Raw genomic sequence first — 27,175 nt, forward strand, 5'->3', positions numbered from 1 at the left:
CATTATTAATTAGCACCTGTGCGTGTATTAGAAAATACTAAATTTGATTGTGATCGTGTTAAATGTTGTTATTCAGATCATTTAGAAACACATACTTAGACTTCAAAAGCATGTAACTTTTTCTGATACCTTTAAATTCTCTTTGTTGGGAAAGACTATTCTTATTTACCGGGCTAAATGAAATTGGATTAATCTGAATATAGTAAATACAATAGGAGGTCCTAAGAGGGTCTTTACATCTTCGAAGTGTGTCAGTGTAGCCTGACTAGATTCTAAGGAACAGTATAATTTCTGTATCTTTCCATTTTTGTATGACCTTGAATCAAATGTAGATCATTATTTTGCTGGTAATGAGGATGCATCAGTTTATTAAATGCTTGCTGGCTTAAGAGTCTTTCTTGAGACAGGTTGGCCACTGTTTTGTTTGGTGTAGACTGCAGAGCTAAATACTGTCATCTAAAAGGGGTAACAGTGTAAACAGTCTTGTATCAAACTCTTTTAAAAGACAGGCAAATACCCCGGAGGATAAAGGACATATCAAATTAACACTTACTGGGACTAATGATAACTGAAGGACAGTCATAAAGTTAGATGCCAGTGATAAGACATATGAATGATAGAATCTCTGCTGCAAAAGAGTTCAGACCCTGATCAGAGATCCAGAAGTTTTTTCCTACTTATTGCAGAAAGGATGTTAATCATTTTCCTCACCCTTTTAAAAATGTAGACTTAGAGCGTTGGTTGCTGTTTTTATGCATATCATGTTTAGTGTTGTTCTTTTTCTTGACTAAGTTTTTTACTTCTCCAAGTTTTTAAAAAGAGAGTTTGTGAGAAATAGGGTAATGACCCTGTCTCATATAGTTGTAAGGAGTAGATGAGAGAATCACTTACTCTAGCACCTGGCACAAAGTGAGCACTCAAAGTGCAGGTGATACACTGTGCCATCATTACTACTATTGCTTACTATTTATACTTAATCACAAAGGACACTCTCAACTGATGGGTCGATGTATGTTGGTCTCCACATTGTTCAGTATGATTATTAACCTCCTGGATAATTTTTTCCTGAAGTACAGCAAGAGGAAATTCCTTTTATGATATCTACTGAGATGCTTAGCTCTCTTTAAGAGAAAATAAAGAAGCTGCAATTTAAATATGTGTTATCTTATTTCCCTACAGGTGTTACACATTTGCTGAGATGCCTTGGTATCAAAGAAAAATTGCGAAAATGCTGTTTGCAACTCCTCCTAGTTCCACCTATGAGGAGGTAGTATGATGTCCTTTGTTAAGTTAGTACCAATTTCTTAACTACAGCACCATTCTACTGTGTCACACATCTGGAGTCTGATTCAGTGAGGGACTTGAGCGAGTTACTAAGGCTCCTATTGAACTCTCTTAACACAGAGGCTTAATACTTTACTTACTATCCGTGACTGGTGAGTGTTGCTTTATTTATTTATTTATTTATTGCTTTAGGTGAGTGGCTGACAATTCCGGTATATTGCCACCTAAAATAGGCCATGGCTAAAACTTATTTTCATTTTCTGCTTGAAATTTATACCATATAAAAGTCAGAAAGGAGAATGAGAAATTGTTTTAGGCACACTCTACGTAATAGCAAGTCATTTATCTGAAAAGAATGTGGTTACATTGATAAAGGAACATTAATCATAACTGTTTCTGTAAAAAGTGGGTATGAAAGGCTCACATTCTCTCATTCTTTTAAGGCCTTTTGCTTTTCCTGTTAAAAATATAATTTGAAAGGCATTTCTGAGTAAACATTTTGGGTTACTCGTCACAAAGAACATGTTCAGAGTAAGGAAGTAGGTAATTGAAGAGGCACTCCCAATACTTGTTATCATAGGAAGGAGCTATTTTTTTTCTGGAAAAGGTTGGTGGTTCCAACCCACCCAGCGGCTCCATGGGAGGAAGATCTGACAATCTGCTTCTGTAGAGATTATAGCCAAGAAAGCTCTGTGAAGTAGTTCTACTTTGTCACATAATGTCACTCTGGGTCAGATTCAACTCCACAGCACCCAACAACAATAGTGTAAAAATTGATGTAAAGAAGCCTAGAAAACCCAATGGGACAGTCTGCTCTGTGACATGGGGTCCCTATGAGTCAGAATAGACTCTATGACACCTAACAAGTAACAGTTTAAAGGACAAGCTTTGAAACCCAAAAGATGATTGAATAGATAGTAAGAGATTTACCCCTGGAGGTATGTGTTTATTCTTCTTAAGAGGGAGATGAAATGCAAAGCCATAGAGACATTCCAGGAACTGTAAACCTGACGGCTTTGTCTTTTCTTCCCCCGGAGACTTTTACATACATTCCAAAGGATAAGAACACTGGATCCTTCACCTTCTTCCCACGGAGGAGAATTTCTTTACGGAGAAAAAGCATCTCTCCCTTTCTCAGCAGAGGGGACAGCCATCCCTCTCCTATATAAGCTCCAAGATTCATATTTTCAGGGTTTCTCTCCTATAGTACAACCTCCCTACATGTACATCTGGCTCTTGTTGCACAATCTCAGGAAGAGGAAGAATTGGGGGCAAGCGAAATGAGTAAGATTATGGTTGTAAGTAATAATAATCTGTCCCTGTCCCAGAAACCTTGGGTCTACTCTCAGGGTAATATGAATAAACACTTATCACCAGACAATCTCTTAAGTGAATTAAGCTTTACATGAATTAACTTATTCATCATAATGAGTTAGATATTCCTATTATTCCTGTTTTAAGATGGGAACATTGAGGCACAGGTATATTAACACTGCCTACTCCTTTGTGGAGTCCTAGTGGGGCAGTGGTTAAGAGCTTGGCTGCTAACCAAAAGGCTGGCAGTTCGAGTCCACTAGCTGTTCCTCGAAAACCCTATGGGGCAGTTCTGCTCCATTCCATAGCGTCCCTATGAATCGTAATCAGCTGAACAGCAACAGATGTGTTTTTGTTTTTTGTTAAACCAAACCAGTTGTTCACTACTTTGTAAATAATGGCTTTATTAAACTCTGCTCAATTTTCAGAAAAATTGATATAAATAGTATTTAGTTGTTTACTTAGAACACAATTGGGAAATATTTATTGTTATTAAAAATGCAGTCTAAGGAAAACATAAACAATTGACGCTACAATAACAAATCAGTTACGTTTTTAAGAAACCAGTTGTCATCAGGTAATGCATTATAAAAACAGTTCAAGTGGAATAGAAAGAATTAACGGAGTTTCAGACTCCCAATAACATTTTTCTGTAGGAATTTCAATAATAAAGGACTTTAAAATTCACTGGTATAACTTACGTATCTCTGAGTAAATTTAGCTTATTATTTTATCTAGTTTTTGCTAGTGGTCACTGTTAGGATTTAAGAAAAGAAAGGTCAGAACAGCTGAGTTCTATAGGGTAATGTTCTTTCCTCTACATGTGATGCTAATTTGGTACAAGTTCTGAACAATGAAGTTGTTATTAGAAGTGGTCCAAATATTGTAATCCTGTCATGATTCCATTCAATTCAATTTGACTATATTAACTTCCGCTGTTAAAGAATTGACTATTACTAAAGACGATTTAGTTTACTTCCCGAACTTACATAAGGATAGAGAGATCTTTTGAGAAAATGCTTTTACTACATTATATTGTATGTTTTAACCCTTTTCATCATGTTTGGGCTCTTTGTGTCTTTAACAGGCCCTAAGCTACTTTCACAGGGCAGAACAAGGTAACATTTTCTTGGTATCACATATTAATAGAATTAAAATTATATGAATGCTGAATATATAATAAGTTTTTCTAAACAAAAATAAGTTATTTGATGTACTTAAGTAACTTTTTTATTGCACTAGATATTGTAAAACTATTTTTAAAGTTTTTAACCCAGTGAAGATCACCTGAGCAAGAAATAGGTTGCTACTGGATTTAGAGCTGCAATTCTGGAATGGTCCTTTATTTTATGTAATTCATCCTTCCTTGTAAGAACCCTAGTGGTGCAGTGGTGAAAGAACTCGGCTGCTAACCGAAAGGTCAGCAGTTCAAACCCACCAGTCACTCCTCAAGAGAAAGCTGTGGCAGTCTGCTTCTGTAAAGATTACAGCCTTGGAAACCCTATTGGGCAGTTCTCCTCTGTCCCGTAGGGTTATAATAAGTCAGAATGGACTCGACAGCAACAGATTATTTAAGATGAGACTTAGGTTAACTGTCTAATTCAAGATCACACAGCCAATTAGAGGTATTTAAATGAGAGTGGTCTGGTTTTAAACCAAGCCAGTTTTTGTTATGTTGAAGATACTGTCTTTCGTGAAAAGTTTTTTCAAGTTATTTTTGCTTTGAAGAAATGAACAGCTTAGAAAACCATTGAAATCCTCTCATGAGGGTACTATTTTACATATCATGAGTGATGTTTTCTCAAAGGGATTTAAAAGTATAATTTCAAGATAAAATTAGGGCATTAGAGATTTATGGGTTGGGGGCATTGAGAAAAACATAGTCCTGCCCTCATAGAGCTATGACAGTATTCAATAACTGCAACATTCCTTCAGGTCCTACCTTCGGGGTCATTTCTTCCAGGTGGCCTTTCCTTATGGCCCAGATCTGGGGTAGGTGCTCCTCTTACACCCTTTTACTTCTCCCAACATGACGCTTAGCACCCATATTATAAATATTTTGTTTCCTTGTCTAAATTGAAAATTCAGGCAAGATGGAGACTTTGTCTTTCCGGGTTACAATTGTATTACCTAATACAATGCTTGGAAAACTTGCTGAATTAATGAGTAAATAGATAAATCAATATCCTTAACTCCAAGGAAACCTAAGCACATCAATGTGGCATCACACAAACATGTTCAAATAAAACAATTTTGGGTCAAGGAGCAAATGGAGTTAATCATAAATTGTATTCAGGAAGAAGTATGCTTTGAATTTAGCGGGCCCCAGGTTGTTAGGGGGAACCCTGGTGGCGTAGTGGTTAAGTGCTACAGCTGCTAACCAAAAGGTCAGCAGTTCGAATCCACCAGGTGCTCCTTGGAAACTATGGGGCAGTTCTACTTTGTCCTATAGGGTTGCTATGAGTCAGAATCAACTCTACGGCAATGAGTTTGGTGTGGGTTTTTTTTTTTTTTTTTTGGTTGTTAGGAGGAGCTGTGTCAAGAAGTAATGAAGCTAGAGACAGTCCTTTGCTTTTGGTTCATGAGCTTTGTGTTTGTGCTTTTCCCTTTGCAAAGAATGTTCTCCACTTTTTCTGTTGAAATTCTGTTTAGCCTCCAAAAGTCAGCCCAGGTGTAACCTCTCAGAGAGAGTTAATTGCTTTTGTCTTTGATTTCTCATAGCACTTTAAAGTTTATACATCTGGTAAAGCATTCTTTTCAGTCTTACATTTATTTGTATTCCTGTTTGTCTCTCCTTTTCATTTTAAATTTCAAAAGAACTGAGACATTGTTTCATCCTTCTCTGCATATTTAACATTCAGTAAATGTTGATCAAATGTATACAAGCAGGCCGGTCATCATGACTTTATTCACTCATACAGGAAGTATATATTGAGTGCATGTTATGTGCCAGGCACTGTTCTAGGCACTTGAAATACACCAGGGAACAAAGGAGATGAAAAAGAAAATCATTATACGTATGGAGCTTACATTCTATCAGGAAACTCAGTTTGTCACCTATGAAATGGAGATAATACGTATTTTACCAAATTGTTGTGAAAAGTAGAAATGTGTATAATACAGTGCCTACCACATAATAGGCACTCAGTAAGTGGTAATTATTATTTTACAAATCTTTGAGATATTAGTAGTTGAACAGAAAAAATACAGTAGCCTAATTACTTACTGACACTTTATTATTGGAATTGAGGCCAAAAAAATTAAATCATTAAAAATAATAAAAATTAAAAAAAGCAACATTTCATCTGAGATCAATTTATTTTTCTTTCTTTTCTACAGTGGATCCAAACTTTTACAGCAAAAACTTGCTACTTTTAGGAAAGACATACTTGAAGATACAGAACAAAAAGCTCGCCGCTTTCTGGCTCTTGAAAGCCAGGGACTATCCAGCACACACAGAGGAGGATAAACAGGTAAAATACCTCCAATAAAGCAAGGCAGATAGGTTTCTACTAAGACACTGTTAAATAAAAGTGAATTAAGAACTTCCTTAAAAATCATAATTGTCTAAATAATATTGCTGGGAAAAATACAGCATTCATTTCAAATGTGAATTCATTGGCAATTACACCGATTTCTATGTAGGAAATGTTTAGTTACTATTACCAAAGAGATGTTAGGGATGACTTGCTGTCATACAAAATTATTCCTGTTGGACATATATGACAAATCAAGATTTGTAAAACTTAAAAGGCAAAGGATGTGTCCTGAAGTGGAAGAGCTCTCTGACAGTCTCACTTGGTCACTGCCAAGAAATTAGATTCTTACTATATCCTATCCTAGAAATGCTTAGCAACCACACTCTATGAAAAATTTCTTGAGTTAAGTTCTGTACTGCTTATTTATAACACATATTTTTCCATTTTAGATCCAGACTGAAGCTGCTCAGTTACTTACAAGTTTCAGTGTCAAGAATTGAGAATTTTTCAGAGAAGACAGCACACGAATATCTAATAAACATTATTTTTTTCATCAAGTTATAAGTACATTTACCATAACAGCTCCATGGCTGCTTTCTCACTTTTTTTTTTTTTTTAATGGTGTGATCATTTAACAGATTAAATATGTGAAATTATAGGTTTCTTCACAAATAAAAGAAACAGTTGCCATAAGAGAGAGAGAATCTGCATGGTTCAGAGGCAGATTATTTTGCGACTGGGAGACACAAGCAATATAAAGTGGTATGAAGTGTCTGAGGAGGATTTATCACAGTAGCATGGGAGATCAAGAAAAAGCTTTGTGGAAAAGGGGAGTTCATTTTCAGGTTGGATTGATTCAAAGTTGATCTTTTTTTTTTTTTTTTTTAATCTTGCAGAGAAGGCACAGTGAAAGATTAAGATGTTTAGGGTTCTTGGTTAAAAGTAGTTAAATGATATGTCTTAGAGCCAACCTGCATAAGGAAAGAAGTCGTCAGGAAAGGACTGAAAATGGAGTTGTTTCCTTTTTAAAATGTGGACTATTCTCACAGTGGATTGAAAGGAACACTGAACTCAGCATCTTAAATGGAAATTAAAATGTTTTAAATAGTTGGGACAGTGCTGCTTGGGGTTACGGTATTGCTTCTGCAAAACTGTAAGTTCTGTAAGCAGATTAAAAAACGCATTGCCGTTGGGTCGATTCTGACTCATAGCGACCCTACAGGACAGAATAGAACTGCCCCATAGGTTTTCCAAGGAGCGCTGGTGGATACAAATGTGCTAACCTTTTGGTTAGCAGTCAAGTTGAAGCAGACAGGAGTACAATTATGTGCCACATAACATTCATTTGGGCAGTGTCCAACAGCATATATGTCCGTGGTCTGGTGTGCACCCTCTGGGGGATGCCCATAACGGGACTCAGAAGCAAGCTTGCCCTGTTGCCCTCCACCTGTGGCAACAGGTGCTCCTACCACTGGGAGGAGTGGGTGCCCAGCCCTGTTCCCAGGTGTTCAAGGTTGGCAGGCGTTGTAGGTCTGGTTGGAGCGAGGGGCGCCTGGTCAGTGAACTGCACCCCTGCTGCCAGGGCCCACACCCAGAACCTCCTGCCATGACTTTCACAGGGCTGCAGGGCTATGCACTGGGTGGGACCCAGGCTAGCACTCACCTGAGGCATCCATAGTGGGAGCTGAGCCATGTGCCACATTGCAGCCCTCAGGCCTGTGTGCTCCACAGACCCAGGTATTTGCATGTCCAAATCACCTAATGTCGAATTTCACAAAATGTGGATGTTGAGTGATCCATGACTGTATACCAAATGCCATTTAGATACGAGGGTTTTCCCCAAAGGATTTGGGAATTATGTTACAATCCAACTGTGTGGGTATGTTTTTCATTTTATCTTGTAAGTTTGCAAGCAAAAAGGAAAACAAAGTAGTGAACTCTTCATACCCACCACTCAAATTCAACAGTTGTTAATCTTTTGTTATATTTTGTTTATATGTAACTGGGGTCTTTGGGATATATATTTCTGAGCCTTTGAAATTATAGGCATGATGAAATTTCACCCCTAAATACTTCAGCATGCATCTTCTCAGAGTAAGGACATCCTCCTAAACAAACACAATTCCATGATCACAGCTAAGAAAATAATTTTTACATCATCTGATATCCAGCCACACATTTCCTCAAATGTCCCCAAGTTAAAAAACCAAAACCCAATTAAAGAGCATACATTTGCATTTTATTTGCAATTAATCTAGATCTGATCCCCCATCTTTTTTCTCATGATACTTTTTCAAGAGACCAGTCCACTTTGTCTTGTAGATTGTCCTTCTAGATTTGCCTAATTGATCACATTTTGAAAACCACTGAAATAGTTGTAAATATTAGTTTGGTTCAGCCTTTTTTTTCAGAGACTTCAATTACACATATATTGGATCTTTGCCTTTTATATTAGCCTCTGATTTTTCTTTTAACCTCTTTGTTTCAGTTTCATTTTCTTGGCTCTTCATTTCTTCCATGTACCTTATTGTACTTTTGGGTGTATGTATTCTTCCATACACCCTTAGTCTTCATTCTCAGATTTTGTCTTCATTTTTCCTGCTGATTTTAGTCAGCAGCCATTCCACACCTTCATGTTGCTTATCCTATTTTGAGCTTTTGAATTTCTGATGTGGATTTTTTTTAACCTGCAATTTTTTATTTACACTTAATTCATATTAGCATGTTGTATTAAAAAGTCTTTACTCCTGTGTATTTTCTTTTTTACCATTTTCATTGGAAATTTTCTGATTTTCAATTTTCTTCTTAGAGTGACTTTGAGTGTTCTTTTCAGAGGCTATGATCTTTGTGTGTGTGTTGGGTCACCAATAATAGCAAGTAATCAAATGGGAGAAGGGTTTAAGAATACCCTCTTAAAAGCTGTCTTGTGAAATGAGGTATCTTTCAATAATAAAGCCTTTTATGCAGTGGATATTTTTTCTGATACCTTGTAGACTTAAATTTTTTTTTTTAATTTTAAATAATTATAGATTCATAGGACATTGCAAAAAATAGTAACAGAGAGGTTCTGTGTACCCTTTCTCCAGTTTTCCCCAGTGGTAAAATCTTACATAACTACAGTATCAAAGCAGAAAGCTGACGTTCATAGTCCACAGTCCTTGATTAGATTTTACCTCGCTTGTGTGTAGTTTTATGCAATTTTATTATGTGTAAATTTTTGGAACCACTACAAGACAGAACTGTCTCACCTTTACAAAGATCCTTTGTGCTTCCCCTTTGAAATAACACCTAGCCACCTTCCCCGCCCCACCGTGGCAATCATTGATATTTTCTCCATCTCTATAATTGTCATTTTGAGAATATTTAAATGAAATCAAAGTATTACTTTTTCAGTCAGCACAATTCCTTTGAGATCTTAGTTCTATCAATAGTTCATTCCTTTTTAGTGCTAACTAGTTTTTTTTTTTAGTACCCCATTATATGGATGTACCAGTTTATTTAACCATCTGGGTTTCCAGTTTTTGGCTATTACCAATAAAGCTGCAATAAACATGTACAGGTTTCTGAGTTGATGCAAGTTCTTGAATTTCTCTAGAATAAATGCCTAGGAGTGCAATTGCTGGGTGCTTTGTGGAGCTTTTTTTTTTCTCTCTCCTTTACTGTTACCCACCAATGAATATCTCCCTTTAAGATGTGGTTCCTTCCCCAAGATCCTGATTGACCAGGTTTCACACTGGTGTTCGGCATTTCCTTCCTCAGGGTGAGGCCCACTGCTGCTGGGAATGAACTCTAGAACCTCATCACGTTCCCTTTCTATGCAGTCACCTAGCTCTGTTCCTGTGCGAGCTGTTAGTTTATGTTATTTCCTCACATACCTATAGACAGAAGTTTGTAGTAGTCTCAACATGTTACACGCATGGGTTATCAGTGATTTTATTACCTCTTGTGGATTTTTTTGTGTGTGTGTGGGTATGTGTTCTTTCGACGATGTGAGAAGAAACTTGAATTTGGTTAAGTGGCCCGCATCCTATGAGAACCAGAATGCTCTCAACTTCCTGATGGCAAAATTGTCTCACTTGTAATTCGTAGGTTGTAGATTAGCTGTGGACTTTGTAAATATAACTTCTCTTGGCCTCACTTTCCCAATCTATAAAATGAGCATCATTCAAATGAAAGGAAAAAAACACCATGGAACTGTAAAGATTATGTAAAGACCTTAACATGGGTGTCAGTAAACACAAAAAATAATGTTGACTGAGTTCTTAGTTGAGATTGGGGAGAGCAATTTTGGAATTTAGGAGATGTCACTTTGGGACTTGTTTTTGTTGATACGTTATTTTGGGAGTATATTATGCTTTCATGTGGTGCTGACTATACATCCTATTTTAGACTGTGCCAGAGTGTCACTGAGAAGAAAAAATAGGAGGAGGGTTATTTTAGGCCTAGGGTGCAAGGGTTTTGGAGTTAATTTAACAAGTGTCCTGTTCTAATTTCACTGCCTTCTGTGAGCAATGAACTGTGTCTTGTGCCAAAGAAGATATACTAGGTAGAAAGCCTTATGAAGGTAGAGACGCTCCTGATAGGGCAGGGGTAGAACCAAATTTCCTAGCTGACATCAAGCTTGACTTTTAAGTTCAGTGGATTAGAAAAATGGTGTTACAGGAGAACCATTATTCTCTCATGTGTGTATTTCAACAAGATTTCTGTTCTACTTCTGCAACATCCACCAGGGGATCAGCTCAGGTTCAGTTAAATACTCAAGACTCAACAAGACTACTGTAGGCCATGCTTGGCACCAATTTACTCAGTTACTCAGGAAGATACAGGACAGGAACCATAGATGGCAGGCGGGGCAGTGTCAGGCCTCCTTTCAAGAAGGCTTTGCAGCAGTCTGCATAGCAGACCACAGAGCTCTCCAGAAGCAATCATCTTCCCCGGTGACAGTTCAGGGTCCTCATAAGAGCATGCAGTTAAAAGAGTTTCCACACTCAGGGGAATCCCAAAGCTGTGGCCTCCTATCAAGTATCTATAGAGTTTTCCCAGTCTATTTTTTTTAGGTACAATTTACTAGTCAGGGGCCATTCGTAACAGAAGTTAGTTGCTTGGAAATATAGTTGACACATACCATTGTATCTAGTTTTGGGGGTAAAAAGAGCTACGTGATCAACTGAAGTCAGCAGGGGAAAAGATTTTGTTACGGCCTTTCACCCTCAACTGCCTAGGAGGGGGATGAGTACTAAAGAAAACAGTTGTAGTTTCTTTCCCTGCAAGACAGACAGTTGATCTTATTGATGAAATTGGTTTGTGCCTGTGAACCCCCCACAGTTTACTGGTGGTGGTGGTGGTGGTGGGGAGAGTCACAGAAATAGCAATATGAATCCCTCTGGGCCTCCCTCTCTTGCCTGTTTCCTCACGGACTGTCTGTGTTCAGGCACAGTGAGCCCTGCACTTCTAATTTCTTTGTGGTTAGCCCAGAGCAGAACAGGGATGGAAAGGGAAGAGAGCAAGTGAGAAGTGGGCTGCATCTCTATAACTGGGTACGATAGGCAGAGGCTGTGATGAGTTCTCTCTTCAAGCTAGCCTTCTCCAGAAAGCTGGTTTGGTCTCTGTGTATCTTGACCAGGATGTATGTTAATTTCTTACCTGAGGTGAAGAAGACAGAGTGATACCCTGAACTCCACCTAAAGCCTCCCTCTACCTGTCTCCAGTCAAAACTGCTAAGTGATATTCTCACCTACTTCCACTGAATGATACTCTTACCACAGCAAAATTCATATCATGGTACCTTCTTTGTGTCTAATACTTAACTCTTTTATGGTACGATTTAAGCAGTTTTCCTTATTTGAAGATTGGTCACCCTCTACTACATGACCCGTCATATATATTAGAATTTTTTTCTAATTCTTTAGGCTTGACAGTAACCCAAGAGTAATTAAAATCTGGGAAAGGAGTCTATTCAACCAAGTGTATCACTGCTTTTATTTCATCTTTACTATGAATTTTGAATAAAAATGCAGAACACAATCTAAGTTAATATGTAGAAAAATAAAATTTTGGCAAAGCAAAAGCTATTGTTTAGGGAAATTAAATTGTATACTAATATTTTCCATATGCACTTAGCAGTGAAATACATTACAGATATCATTTAAATTCTAAGAAGTCAGTCCCGTGGTTATAAAAAAATTTTAAGTTAATGAAATTTACAGTGCATATTGAAAGCATGACACAAAGGGAAATGTAAGTATTTATTAATAAGCCTGGTTTGCTAAAAGTAGCGTTAATATCATTCACATCAGATTGTGTTATATATCTTTGTAGTTTAGCAAATGCCCTTAATAATGAAAAACAATTAAAAAGTGTTATTTTTTATTTAGGACAAAAATAATTTGGTCTATGTAAAAAGGGGAAGGACCAGAAGATTTTTTATATGTGTATTTAATTCAGATACATAGAATTTTCATGAATTTAAGTGGAAGGAACTATTTAAACACTAATAGAAAATTGCTAGTCATTTGTTTAAATGCTTATGTAACTCTTCAATCCATCTGATTTTATAAAACTCAAACTCTGAACACAAACAAAAGCGGCAAAGTTCACATTTCCTTTTATATGCTCCTAAGTATCAAATTGCATCAATTTATTGAGTTAAATTTGAAGAACACCACAGATTTAAAAACAGTAGAGAAGTGCCTGATTCTTAATTCCACAAATACCTAGCATCCCAAAGTAACATGTAAACAAGCCTCTGTGCTGCTCAACGAATTATTTCCAATCTCTACAATTAACTAAATGGTATCAGTTCTAATATATGAATTTTATGTAAGTTATGGTTTCATTCATTACTTTGACTGTATTACTGATATAGCCAAGAGGGAAAATTTCCTACTACTGTATTTAAAACAAACTGACAGGTTCAAGCCCCTGTCTTTAGAAAAGCCAGCAGCATTTCTTAATATACTCAAAGTAAGATTTGGCCTAAGCCTTTAATACCTTCCTGGACAGCCATGCAACTAAACACCCTTAGGAGATGTTGCATAAGGGAGAACAACGTAGAGCAATTTGCACTTTTTCCCCTGGATAACAGCAAAAAGGTAAAGCAAATCCGGATCTTTTTGAATGAACGGCTGTCATGTTTAATACACTTGGAGCTCTATAAAACTAGAGCCACTATCATATATGCTTATATAGATATATACTTATTATTTTTTTAATAAGGTCTTGTTTCAAAATTTAAGGATGATCTTTTTCCTGGTCAGTCACTTCAAGGGAACAATAAATAAAGTAGAAAAGGATGAATTGTTTTGCATATTTCTGTGGAAGAACGGAAAACCTTTATACTTTGAGAGGTTCAGAAAATTCACTGTACAGAATGAACAGCTTATATACACTATCTGTGCAATTTTTCTTGGCTGGGGTGTTTAAATGCGAGAGCTCCTCCAAGACAAGAAGCCACATTCATTCTTGTCCAAATCCCTCTGTCTCTTCTATTGCAAAAAGCAGCTTTTCCTTTAGTTGTTCGTAACTCTTATATGGTGGTAGATCCAAGCGATTAAAACTGAACAGAAACAAAAACAAAAGCAGATGTGCTTTCAATAAAACAAACTCTGAAAATATTTCTAATACAGTATTTTAAAGCATATTTGAAAAACTGAATGGATAAAGGAATTATGCTATCTATATAAAATTTTGCCACAAGTATTGTAACATATTAACTAGTATAATATTAACATATCCTAATTTCTGATAGCAGTCTATTCAAATTTAAGATCTACACATAAAATGGATTACAAATAACAATTGTGGCAATGTGGATAAAAACTGGATTTAAAAAAAAATTCTTTTTTGTACTATTTCTGCTTACACTGTATCATGAATCCTTTTAACTTTTCTTGGGTTAAAAGTACCCCATTCATTCATCAGTTACATACAGAACACCTATTATATACCAGGTATTGTTCTAGCCGTTGTTGATAGAGTAATGAAAAAGTCCCTGTCCTCATGGAACTCACATTCTGGGGTGGAGACAGTCAATACACAAGTATGTCCTTTTCTTTGTCTTTTCAAATAATCTCTTCCTCATATGCATAACCTGTTCTAAAACAATACCTTTTCAATCCCACCAGAAAGAATTCCTTTCTGGGATTAATTGATGAGAAATAGGAAAATACTTAAAATACCAATGTATTGTTTTTCCAATTTACAAGGTGGAATAATATTTAATTTTGTGAGCCCCAGCACTGAGTGGATGGACTAGGATTTGTGTGACCAGAGTTTTGGTCCCCATTCTATTAGTGACTACTTAAATAGCTCTGAGGAGTCAGAACCTTTCTGTACCTTCATTTTCTCATCTGGAAGGTTTCTATAGATTATCCAGGTTCCCTCTTACCACTCCCGCCACTTTCCATCTGCCCCTGCCTCCACTCCTATGTAAGAGGGAATAAACTCTAATCCTAAAAGAAAATCTGAGAATTAAAAGCACCTTTTGAAACCAGGCAGCCAATTAAAACGGTGCTCTTCTCAGGCAGTGACGTAAGGCTAGACACGTTATAGAGAGGTCAAAAGCACTTTTAAAGAAGTTAGCTGTATTAGTGGTAGCAATTAAACAGACCATATATTGCCCTCCTCTTTTATTTTTAAACTCATGCTTCAAGGTAGAGTCTGACAGCTGAGGTCAGGAAAAAATACCATTTTTCAGTAAACTTATACTAAAACAAGGGACCCTGGTGCCACAGTGATTAAAGCACTCAGCTGCTAACTAAAAGGTCAGTGGTTTGAACCCACCAGGCGCTCCATGGGAGAAGATGTGGCAGTCAGCTTCTGTAAAGATTTACAGCCTTAGAAACCCAATGGGGCAGTTCTACTCTGCCCTATAGGATCACTGTAAGTTGGAATTGGTTTCACGGCAATGGGTTTGTTTTTCTGGTTTGGTTTTATACTAAGACAACTGGTCACTTTCTAGTTCTCTTCTATCATTTATATACGGCCTTTGTCAAATCCTGCCACTCCATCCACCAAATCTCTCCCATCTTTTTCCCCGACACTTCTTTTGTCATTACATACTTACATATATACTTCCTCATCATCTACCTGAACTATGATAAAAATTTCCTGTCTATTCACCTTGCCTCTATTTTTCCCCCAACCTCTCAATAACCTATCTAGCCTTACATCACTGCCAGAGGTACCTTCGTAAGAAGATACAAGCCAGTTTATGCCACTCTTTGAGAACCTTTGCTGCCTTCCAATTGCTCCTGGGGGAAAGGGAAGAATAAAAGCCTATGTATGCTCTTTGGTATAGCCCCCTATCAACTAACTAAATGTTCTCCAAATATACTGGACACTTCTGTTTCTATGACCATGCTCTTGGGTTTGTCCTACAGTCTGGAATATCCTTTTTTGCCTATGAAAATTATCAAGGATTAGTTTAAATGGAACTACTTCCTCCAAGAGGTTCTTCTTGAGCATCTTACACAAGCTCTTTTAATTTCTATAAGCTCTTTTTATTTCTCTCATAGTATTTACTGTATTATGACTAACTGGCTTCTCTCATTAGATTCTAAAACCCATCAGGGCAGAGTCATCTCTCTATTCTCACAACACTGATCTCTCTACTTCCCGTACAGCAGATGCTTAGTAAACATTGAGTTGAACCAAATAAGAAAGTAGATTACTTGAAAAGACCCAAACAGGGCTGTTTGAAGACCAAACCAAAAAACCAAACCCAGTGCTGCTGAGTAGATTCCGACTCATTGCGACCCTACAGGACAGAGTAGAACTGCCCCATAGAGTTTCCAAGGAGCGCCTGGCGGATGTGAACTGCTGACCCGTTGGTTAGCAGCTGTAGCACTTAACCACTAAGCCATCAGGTTTCCTGTTTGAAGACAATCATTATGTTTTCTGCTGGTTAACAAAAGGACAGAGACATACTAAAATCTATTTATCTTTTATTGAGTACTTACTATGTGAATATCAGAATTCTGTATACTTTAAAACTTTTAGTTCCAGCTTTTTGAGTCTGGTTTGTGTATGTGTTCACACACAAAATCCAATCTGTTACTTCTAGTTTCTTAACTATAAAATAGAAAGAGACTGACCAATACAATTCCCAAGTAGCCTGAGGGCAGAGTACCCTGTGGCTTGCTATGCCACTGTAGGGAGTCTGAGGAACCTCTGCCCTGAGGGCAGCCACCTCACTAAGCAAAGCCCTAGAAATGAGAGCTGTCAGACTCTGTGCCCTTCCTTCCTCTGAGAATCATCAAGGCTAATTCATCAGGTTATATCACAATTTACTTAAAACAAACAAACAAACAAGGAAGTATTCCTGTTTCTATCAGAAGCCGCTTCCTTAACTTGTACTCTGAATCCCAATTCTGTTCATTTTTCTTAAGGAACTCCCTCCTTTGGTTATTAACTTTCTCCTGTCCCCCACAATTTCTCCCTTTCCTTTGGACCCATTACTTTAATCTATGCCAACAGTTGTCAAATTTTTTGGTCTTGGGACCCTTCTCACTCTTAAATTATTGAGAACCCCTCCCAAAGAGCTTTTTTAGTGTGGATTATGTTTATTGATAAATAGTATGTTAGGAATTAAAACCAAGATACTAAAAAATATTTATTCATTTTAAAATAAAAATAAACAACTTATTTTTATGAAAAAAAAACTATTTTAAAAAATAGTGAAAAGAGTAGCCTTATTTTATATTTTTACAAATCTTATTAATGTCTGGCTTCATAGACACCTGGATTCCCATAGCCACTTCTTCGTTCATTCTGTTGCATTACATTGCTTTGGTTTAAGTATATGAAAATCTAACCCACATAGATACACAGTTGGAAAATGCAGAGTCTAATCATCTTCTGAGATAATTGTGGATATTATTCTTTAATACTCTATTAGACTTGACAGGGTTACTTACAATGTGGATTCTGAATCATATCAAAGAACTTTTTTTTACTTTGTTACATTAAAATCGATTGCTCTATCTTGCACTTTGAATTTTTTTTTTTTTTAACCCATGCATGATTTTGTAACATTGTACATTGGTAATTTGGAAATATTGGTTCTCCAACTTAAAAAGATTTTCCAAATGTTAACACATTTAGTTATGTAATAGAAAAAAAAAATCATAGTTGTTAACACTACCAATCTCATCAGAAAAGTCTTGGCAAGCTGCCAAGATCAGAGGAGTACATACCAATTTCCCCAAATTCTAACTTCTACTTGAAAGCTCAATTTTTATTACCGCCAACAAATATTGTCAGTTTTTTCCTTGAAGTGACAGGCTTACTTCATTAACTTTCAAAAAATGTCTATCAGATATCAAAGAGTCAGTCTGTTGGTCATTCTTTTAAGAAAAAATCGTGTTCCATAAAAAAGCTAGTTCATTTTTTAACTCGTGCAACTGCCCAAGAGCTTTCCCTCCCAACAACTATCTTGCTCCAGTGTGCAGAAGTGCTTTATGCATACTTCCCATTTTCTGTCACACACAGAACATTAAAAAGACATATACTGAGCATTAAGATTGAATAAAATTAATCACTTTTGCTGTGTCATAAAGAGCAATCTTCAATGAACTTGGCTTTTTTCGTTTTAAAGTGCAAGTGTGTAGTGGTGAAGAATACAGAAACAACAGTTTGGGTTACTACCTTGATCTATGCCAAGGTGCGAGGAGTTTCACCCACCATCGCTTCTGCACCATAAATGCCAATGTCAGCACACGAGAACCGCTGTATCTCCAGGCCCCCAGCATCTTCTGCCTGTGTGACTATACTAGCTTGGTAACTCATTTCCCTGCACTCGCTTCTTTATCCAATTCCTTCTCTACACTGCTGCCACAGTGATTTTTCTTGGATCCTATTGCTATTTACAACTCTTTGAAGGGTTCCAATTATCCTCAGAACGAAACCCAAATTCCTTATAACATCCTATAAGGCTCTACATAGCCCCTGCCTAGATTTGCAACTTCTTTTCATGCCCTCTCCCCTGACTCATGAAGTTTCAGTCACACTGGTCAATTTTCATTTCCTTGAAAAACTATTTCCCACTTGAGAGTCTTTTTGCAAATAACCCTGGGCAAAGAATGCCCTTTTCCCATTTCTTCCCACAACATGCTATTTATCAAACTCAACTTAAGCACTACCCCTTTGGAGAAGTCTCCCTGACCACTCAATCTATAGCAGGTTCCCTCCAGCTGCTCTCTATCACAGCACAGTTTATTTCTTTGGAAGGACTTCCTAGAATTTGTAAGTAGTTACGTGTTTACCTATTTATAATTTGTGTACCCATCAGGGAGTGCAAGCTTTGTAAAAGGCAGGGAGCAATTTCCGTTTTGTTTTATATATAGTGGCTACTTGATACATATTTGTTCAATCAGCAGATATATTTCTCAAATATTTCTATTACTCAACTAGAAATCAGTATCAATCAGTCTGTCCTCACAGGTGAAATTCTGACTACATTAATGAATAACCAGTTATACTGGATCTTATGTATTTAAAGAAAAAAAAGAACACGATTCTCTTTGCCTTGCACTTTCCTATTTAGAATTCTTGAACTTACCACGTGTGGCTTCTTGGTAACCAGGTATCTTTGCCAACTTTTTCAATGCAAAATTTTTGAGGCCCATTACTTCCTAAACCAGGAAAATAAGACAAAATTTATCTGGTCCTTCAAACTTTCTGATTTTGACAACTAGTTAAATAACATGTCACAGAGTCATATGAATGATACAGAATAAACTAAATGTGAGCTGCTTCTGCCTAGACTGCTGCAGAGACCCAGCAGTAAGAATCATATCAGTGGACAGATAAATTAGCTCTATAGATTCTTGCTCCCCTCCAGATAACCCCAGGAAGCACAGCACTGGCCAACTGGGCTATGTGAGGAAAATTTCATGTCTGTCTTACAAATGCATTTGACATTAACCATTCCTTCTTCTGGCAGATGCCCTGCACAGAGCACAGAAAAATAATCCTTAGGTTCAAGTTTACCATACATCAAAAGGCCACTATTATTACAAAATTATCTACAGAGAAACTGTAGGGAAAACCACATTTACCCATGAGCTCAGCAAATCCTCCTAGAGGTAAACGGCAGGTTCCAGTGACAAACTGCAAAAGTCGCATTCTTACTTCGTTGTCTGTCTCTTTCACAAGCTGCATAACAAAATCAAACTTATTTTAATATAAAATAAATGCTAAATATCTTCAATCATGAAAAACAGACACTTGAAAAAAATAATATTCAACTTGAAATTGGTTCAAAAGGCGTGATAAAAAGTGGTCATAGCATTTATCATTTATTAAGGCTAGGCACTGTGCTAAGTACACTATGAATCTATCTTCAAGGATTCCTCACAACGACACTATAGGTTGGCCCCTATTATTATTACATCCCTCTTACAGAGAGGATATGAGACTCAATCTCCTTGATGGTAACAGGTTTTTTTGACAGAGGATATGGAGGTTTAGAAAGGTTATGTCACTTGCTTAAAGTCACACCACTAAGAGGTGGAGCCAGGATAGACGGTGTTGGGTTAGAACAGCTACCACCTATTGAGGGCTCCTGCCAAGCACTGTGTCATATGCTTTTCCTTTTTTTTTTTTTTTTTTCAGTCCTCACAATTCTATAAGATAGGCACCATCACCCTTATCCCCACTGTACATATAAGGAAACGGAAGCCTAGAGAAGGTAAATAATTTGTCCTCAAATTACCAGTAAGTGGTAGATCTAGGATTTGAACGCAAGGCTTCCTGAGCTCTAAACCACTATGTTATCCTGCCCTGAACCAACCATCCCCAACCCCTTGAAGCTACTGAAAATAAACGAACACTTCCCTATTTTGTGGTATCTTCTCCCACAAACCCCATTCTCCCAATTCTTTATATACTTCCTGACTGGTACTTAAAACTCAAAGTACACAATTCTCTAAAAATATCTAGTTCATCGACTAGTTCTTTGCAAAGAGGGACACAAATGGGCGGATAATGTGGTAAAATACTGATCTGAATTGCTGAAGTATCGTACACACCTAAAAAATCGAGAGACAGCTAGGTCTGAGTATCTTATAATAGAAAGTAAGAAACACAGGGGGCTTTCTGGGAGGAGAAATCTATCTTAAAAAAAGGGAATAAACTATAAGGATCAGAACAAAATGCTATGCTAAACATGACCAAATATGTTTCGGTGTAGAATTGTGCTAAGGCACGTGTATCATTAAGACATAGAAACAGGGGTTACTGGGTCTGCCATAAACCTCATCACTTGCCTTTTTAAACAAACCCAATTCAGAAAACACAACCATTCATTTGGATTTAGATAACTCTTAAACCTAAGCTCCTCAGGTTTATAAATATAATGTCTAAATGGAAAGTCAGGGAACACAAATGAGTAATGGAGCTAGTGAAGAGCCTGAAAGGGGAGATAACCAACACCTGTACAAATACTGCATGCAATGCAAGTCAGGTTTTAGCCTGGAAAGTGGATTTATTCCTATCTTTTTGCTTATTTATTTACTATCTATTTTATACAATAGATCATAGATGTACACAGTGTGGAATTCAAAAAGTAATAAAAGGGTACAGAGTGAAAATCAGCTTTCCTATCTTTGCCTCCAACTCTCAGCTTCCCTCTGGAACTGTTGCCTGTCTTTTTTGTCTATCTTTTCAGAGATGGTATATTCATTAACTAGCTCTCTCATAGATGGATTATAAATTTTAACTAGACGTCGTCATATTATACACACGTTTAGCACTTTCCATTCCTCCCCTCATATTGTTTTGAAACATATTATTCTCTAATACTTTTGTTAACTTGCATTAAAAAAAAAAAAAAAGGAGAAAAGAATGACTATAAGGTATAGCACTAATATACTACCACGTATTTACCTAGTCTCCTCCTGATAGACATTTAGGTTGTTTCAGGTCTCTGTTGGTACGTACATGATGTTGCAATAGTCAGGCATGTGTCACTCTGCACATGTTGAGAGGTGCATGTGTGTGTGTGTACAGACATAGATATTTCTACTTGTCCACACTTTTTTAAAGTATTAAGCAATAAACTCATGACATATATCCTTATAAAAAGATGCAACAATTTCAAAATCTTTGTTTACTAATATAAAACCCCGGCTTGCTTTCCATCAGAGAGTGAAGCAGTTAAGCAGAAGGAACAAAAGTTCACTCACTAGGTTGCTGAAATGAATCTCAATTAGTAGAATATTTATGTGAAATATGTTCCTGGCTTAGAGATTTTAAATTCTCAAAAAAAGCAAACAAACTGATCTATTAAAATAAAATGTGATTCAAAATTAGTTTCCATTTAAGTCAAAACAAAGATAATAAAAACAAAGAAACTCATCCCTCAGCATTATCTCCTAGATTATTCTAATTCCCTAGCATATTATCCCCTTCAGAAGAATTCAGTACCTGCATTTAGATTCTCGTTAAAAACATACTTCTCCAGGCCTCCTCATTTACTTTTAGAATTAACTAGAATTTATAGGATACTTTGATACCACTAGAAAATATGCTATGCCTATAATTATTACCATTAACTATTACTTAAAGAAGACTCTGCCATTTGTTTCTTCATTAGGAAGATAGCAGCAATGGAGAATACAATGGAATATAAGTGTTTACATACTCACTTCTGATTTTGACTTGGAAGACTACAAACCATGACTAAAGGCAGTCTTAATTTAAGAAGTAAACTGTTTTTTAAGCTACCATTTCATTAGGACATATTTTCCTTGAATGCTTTGTTTCAAAAAGATAAAAGCAAATACCTGCCAAAACCAAATGATTTGCTTGCTGTTTCTTGTATAATGCCGATAAACTGCATTTCTTTGCCAGTCTGCCAAGTCAACCTCCTGCATGCCACACAGCATAACCTGGCAAATGAGCACATTATTAGGCCACAATAAAGATCTGGTGAACAGAATCATTTTATGATTGAAATCCTCTAACGCACACCTACGCACATAGCATAATTGCATGACTAGCTATGTGCACTACAAACAACGATCACGGTCGTCAAATCTAACATTTGTAGCAATTTAGCATAAACAGTTCTTTGGTATTTTATCTTTACTGACCTCAAACCGAAAGCAACATTTATAGTAACTGTGTTCTTCAAGGAAAAACATTAGTTGTACTGAAAAGCATATCCCTTAACTATAAATATATTCCAAACTCCTGATGACATAAATCTGTGGTTCTTGTTTTGGGTAATCTATGCTAAATCACGTATTTAAATATTAAAAATATGCTAGCCTTCTATTTACCTACACTATTTGGGAATAAAATATCCTACATATGTGAAATTTTCAAATAACCTCAACTTAATACATATGGGATAAACCCGGTTTCGGTATAATAAAATACATAACAGCTCTTTCTAATTTGTAAACTATTTTCATATTTCAACTTTAAGCTACAATTTACATACAATAAAATGGACACATTTTAAGTATACAGTTAGATGAGTTTTGATAGATGTATAAACGTCACCGTCACCATGATTAAAATGTAGAGTATTTCTATCATGCCCCTTTGCAGTCCATTTGCTTTCTTCCACTATACATTAGGTTTGTCTTGCAGCAGTCATGTATACGCATACATACATATATGTACAGACAGTACAGATGAGCATGCACACGTACACACACACTTTTCTGCTTTTTTTTTCCCATTCATCCATGTTGTTATATTTAACAGCAGCTCGTTCTTTCATATTGCTGTGCTCCGCAGCATTCTGTTATATGAACATACAACAACTTGTTCATCCATTCATTTGTTGATGGACATTTAGGTTACTCCCAACTTTTGTCTTTGATGAATAAAGTTGCTTTGAACATTCACGGTTAAGTCTTTGTATGGACATGATCTCATTTCTCTTGGGTAAATACTTAACAGAACTGCTAGGTCATAAAGGAGATGCATGTTTAACATAAGAAACTACCAATACTGTGCCAAAGGGGTTATCTCATTTAGTTTTAACTGGCATTTCCCCAATGTCTAATGCTGTTGAGCATCTTTTCATGTGCTTAGTTGTCATCTGTATATCTTCTTTTATGAAGTGTCTATTCAAGTTTTTGCCCGTTTAAAATTTTTTTTTTTTTTATTATTGAGTTATAAGAGCTTATATATATATATATTCTAGATACTACCATAATCTCTCCCAGTCTGTATACAGGCTACAGGCTACCTGTTCATTTACTTCAGTGTTTTCTGAAGAGCCAAAGTTTTTGGTTTTGATGAAATCCAATTTTATACATTTTTTTTCTTTTATGGTTATTGCTTTTAGTGCTCTCCGTAAGAAACCTTCTGCCTACTAGTTTTTCTCCTATATTAACTTCCATATTTAGGTTTACAATTCATTATAAATTAATCTTTCTTTAAGGTATGAGATAGGGATCAAGGTTCATTTTCCTCCATATGGATATCTAGCACCATTTGTTGAAAAGGCTTTATCTTTCCTCACTGAAATATCTTAGCACTTCTGTTAAAAACTAATTGATAGTATATTTGTAGGTCTATTTCTAGACTCTCTATACTATTCCACTGATTTATTTGTCTGTTTTCACAAATATTACACTATCTTAATTACTATGGCTTTAGACTAGGTCTTGAAATCAGGTAGTATAAATCCTTCAAGTTTGTCCTTTTTCATAATTGGCTATTCTAGATCAGCTCGTCAACTTCTACAAGAAGTTCTGTTGGGCATTGATCGAACTGTGCTGAGCCTAACTGGGGAGAGAACAGACATCTTTTAACAATACTGAGTCTTCCATTCCATAACAGTACATCTCTCCATTTACCCAGCCCTTCTTTAATTTTTCTGAGCAATATTTTTAGTATAGAGGTCCTGCATGTCTTTTGTTAAATTGGTTTGTTTTCTGATGCTCTAGTAAATGAAATTTAAAATTTTCATTTCCAAGTGTTTGTTACTAGTATATAGAAATACACACAACAATGGATTTTTATTATTGACCTTGTACCCTGCAGCCTTGTTGAACTATTATTTCTAGTAGTTATTTGTAGATTCCCTAGGATTTTCTAAAGGAGCCCTGGTGGCGCTGTGGTTAAAGTGTTCAACTGCTAACCAAAAGGTCAGCCGTTCAAAACCACCTGTGGCTCTGTGAGAAAGATGTAGCAGTTTGCTTCCCTAAAGATTTACAGCCTTGGAACCCCTAGCAACCTGTGGGGCTGCTGAGTTGCAATTGACTCAATGGCAGTGGGTTAAAATTTTCGAAGTTGACAGTCATGTTGTCACCTGAAAATAAACACAGTCTTCCTGCTTTCCAATCTTTATTCTTTTTCTTTCCTTTTTTTTTGCCTTATTGTGGTGGCTATAGCCTCTAGTACAATGCTGAAAAGAAGCGGTGAGAATGGACATCTTTGCCTTGTTTCTAGTCTCAGGACGACAACTTTTAATATATTGCCACACTATTCTTCTAATGTGTTTCTGCTAATTTGGATAACCAAACTAGTAAAGAGATATTAACCAGGTTTAAGGAGAGTCTACATGTCCATCAGGTTCAGAGTCCTTTCTAGTCAGAGTTGTCAGAAGGTGAGTTTCTACACAGGAATATTACTGTATAAATTTAAAATATTAATTTTTTAATATATATTTGATTACATGAATGAACCAAATCTTAACAGAGGACTCAAGACAGCTAAAGTCAAAACAGTGTACCCAAAGGGGACCAACGACTATCCCAATGCCTGCCTATGTTCTAATTTATGTGGGAAAAGAAGACCTCAAGGATTCCTGATACACTCCTAATAAGTCCAAATAAAAATTCTGATCTTTGAGTCAACTGACTACTAAACTGGGATTTCAGAAAGTTCCCAGAATCGCACTTTAATAGGGTTCCATTCACTCTTAATTAACCCTAACAGCTGGCACTGATGGATGATTTTGTGTACATGACATCATCGTGATTCAGAGAGCTTAATCAAGACCCCTGCTCAATAGCTGTGATTTTAATATCCTCTAAACATTTTTTTTCTAAACATTTGAATGAATAAGAGGATTCAAGATTGTGCCACATGATTTAAAAATGTGTGGACAGTCTTCTGAAAAATCACAAAAACAACCTCCCCCTCAATTAACATTCCCTTTACAATAGCAAAATGAAAGAGCCTAACCTCCAATTCTTTTTCATCAAAGTACTGCAGCCATTGAAGGGGAACGACTTCATTAAAACCATCAAGGAAAGCTTTGGTCTGTTCTTGTACGCCTCGAGAAAAACGCCATTCTGTCATTAGACTGAAAATAAAGAAGGTATTTTAAAATAGGTAATTTGTATGTAAAGGCTTAGAAATACCAAGAAGTTCTAAAATTCATTCTCTTTTTCTAAATATACCATAACTACACACACACACACACACACACACACACAGTGTGTATGTATGTATGTAATTTTAGCACTAACACATGCTTCTACATAGGAAATCAGTTGTAGCACGCAAATAGCTATAAAAAAATACTTTCCAAAATAAATAGGGGGTCTTTTACTTGCTGGTAAGACAGCTAAATCCTATCACTAATTATTGCCTGTTCATTCCTAGACAAATAACTTCAAATATCGTGCACTAACACAGGAAGGAAATGCCTACAGTCATTTAGCAGACTCTCCCCCCACCTTAGTTTTTCCCCCTACCAAAGCAGTTTGCCAAGGGAGATTTGAGGATTCTGACTCACAGCTTTCCACACCAGGAAAGCAAGGGATTGGCTCAACAACATAATAATATGATAATATCATGTGCTCGCAAAGGTTTATGGTGTCTTTATTTGAGAAGGCTTAAAGGTGGAGAAATGGTTCCTTCTATGCTGGCTTACTGGAGAACATGAAGAGTTCCTAACCAGAAGAGAAGAAATAATTTATACCTCCTCAGAAGAAACATTTGGAGGACACAGAGAAAGCAGGTGTAGAGAAGGGAAGTATGATAAAGAAGCAGAAATAAGGAATAAAATCTGTCAGTGACATAAAACCGTCATGAGGAACATCTGAAAGGAGACAGGTCTAGAGGACCTGGAAGAACAGCACACACTACTTGATGAGAAGAAGTCACAGATACTAGCAAGTAAGCAGAAAGCCATCAGGGTTTCCAAACCAGAAAGCTAATTTAGCTAAGCGTCCTCCATCTGTAACTCTTCTTGTGTCCTAGAGGTAGCAGACCTTATTCATTTCTGAGACAAACCTTTCAACCTGCATTTTTTATTATATCCCTTTTTGCTGGCTCCACAACTTCCCTTTGCCTTTGCCCACACCCTCCACTTGACCCTGCTATTCCTCTTTCCATTTGCCCACAAGGGTGCTCAGACTTTTCTTTCCTAAAACAAACCACCCTCAACGAACTGTCTTTTTAACTACTCTTTCCTCCTCTCTACCACCAATGAGAAGAGTACTCGATATTTAAAACTGTCATTGTCTGGCTTTCAAAACCCTATCCCCCAGGAATAAAAAAAATTTCCTCACAAATGTCACCAAAGAACTTCCAATCGCCAAGCCTGAATTCCTCTTTCAGTGCTTAAGCTACATGAACGTCCTTTAATATCAGACAATAGCAGTCCCAACTCACACACAAATCCTCCCTGGCCCAGCAATACTACTATTCCTGATTTGGAGTTGGCTATTCCTTCTTTGTCTCCTTCACCGGTTTCACTATTCTGTAAATGCTTCTGTCACTTAGATCTCTGTCTTCTAGCTATATATTCTCCAAAGATGATACTATCAACTATCTAAGTTTAACTGTCATGTAAAAGCTAGTAATTCTTCAATTCCCAAACTTTGCTTCCCTCTTGAGATTAAGGCATTTACAGGTCATCTCTCCTTGGATATCCTGCTAACACATCCAACTGCCAACCAATCCAGAATCTCCACTCATCAAATATCTCATGTACTATTGTTGCCCCTGGGAGTTTCTGAGTAGCGCAAATGGTTAAGCTCTCAACTACTAACGGAAAGGTTGGTGGTTTGAACCCACCCAGAGATGTCTAGGAAGACAGGCCTGGTGATCTGCTTCTGAAAGGTCATAGCCTCAAAAACCCTACTGAGCAGTTCTACTCTGCACACAGGGGAGAATCGACT

General features: G+C 36.8%; 2 protein-coding genes across 12 annotated transcripts in view; one reads left to right on the plus strand and one right to left on the minus strand.

Moving 5' to 3' along the window:
- The window catches only part of RMDN1 (regulator of microtubule dynamics 1), a 29,901-nt gene extending 17,876 nt beyond the window's left edge, over window positions 1–12,025 (plus strand). For 2 of the 3 annotated variants that reach the window (XM_049854448.1, XM_049854446.1), the window contains exons 7-11: window positions 1,180–1,267; window positions 3,686–3,716; window positions 4,534–4,590; window positions 5,938–6,071; window positions 6,527–12,025. In XM_049854448.1, the coding sequence (XP_049710405.1) occupies window positions 1,180–1,267; window positions 3,686–3,716; window positions 4,534–4,590; window positions 5,938–6,071; window positions 6,527–6,577 (361 nt within the window). In that variant the 3' untranslated portion in view covers window positions 6,578–12,025. The remainder of the gene's footprint in view (window positions 1–1,179; window positions 1,268–3,685; window positions 3,717–4,533; window positions 4,591–5,937; window positions 6,072–6,526) is intronic. The other variant, XM_049854447.1, reaches the window with a different exon arrangement.
- A 268-nt stretch (window positions 12,026–12,293) lies between these two features.
- Window positions 12,294–27,175, minus strand: part of WWP1 (WW domain containing E3 ubiquitin protein ligase 1) — a 119,754-nt gene continuing 104,872 nt past the window's right edge. For all 9 annotated transcript variants that reach the window (XM_049854441.1, XM_049854442.1, XM_049854435.1 and 6 more), the window contains 5 exons: window positions 25,230–25,350; window positions 21,863–21,967; window positions 19,136–19,232; window positions 18,637–18,709; window positions 12,294–13,632 (listed from right to left, as the gene is read on the minus strand). In XM_049854441.1, the coding sequence (XP_049710398.1) occupies window positions 13,533–13,632; window positions 18,637–18,709; window positions 19,136–19,232; window positions 21,863–21,967; window positions 25,230–25,350 (496 nt within the window). In that variant the 3' untranslated portion in view covers window positions 12,294–13,532. The remainder of the gene's footprint in view (window positions 13,633–18,636; window positions 18,710–19,135; window positions 19,233–21,862; window positions 21,968–25,229; window positions 25,351–27,175) is intronic.

Source organism: Elephas maximus, chromosome 15 (genome assembly GCF_024166365.1).
Source record: "Elephas maximus indicus isolate mEleMax1 chromosome 15, mEleMax1 primary haplotype, whole genome shotgun sequence".
Lineage (NCBI taxonomy): Eukaryota > Metazoa > Chordata > Mammalia > Proboscidea > Elephantidae > Elephas > Elephas maximus.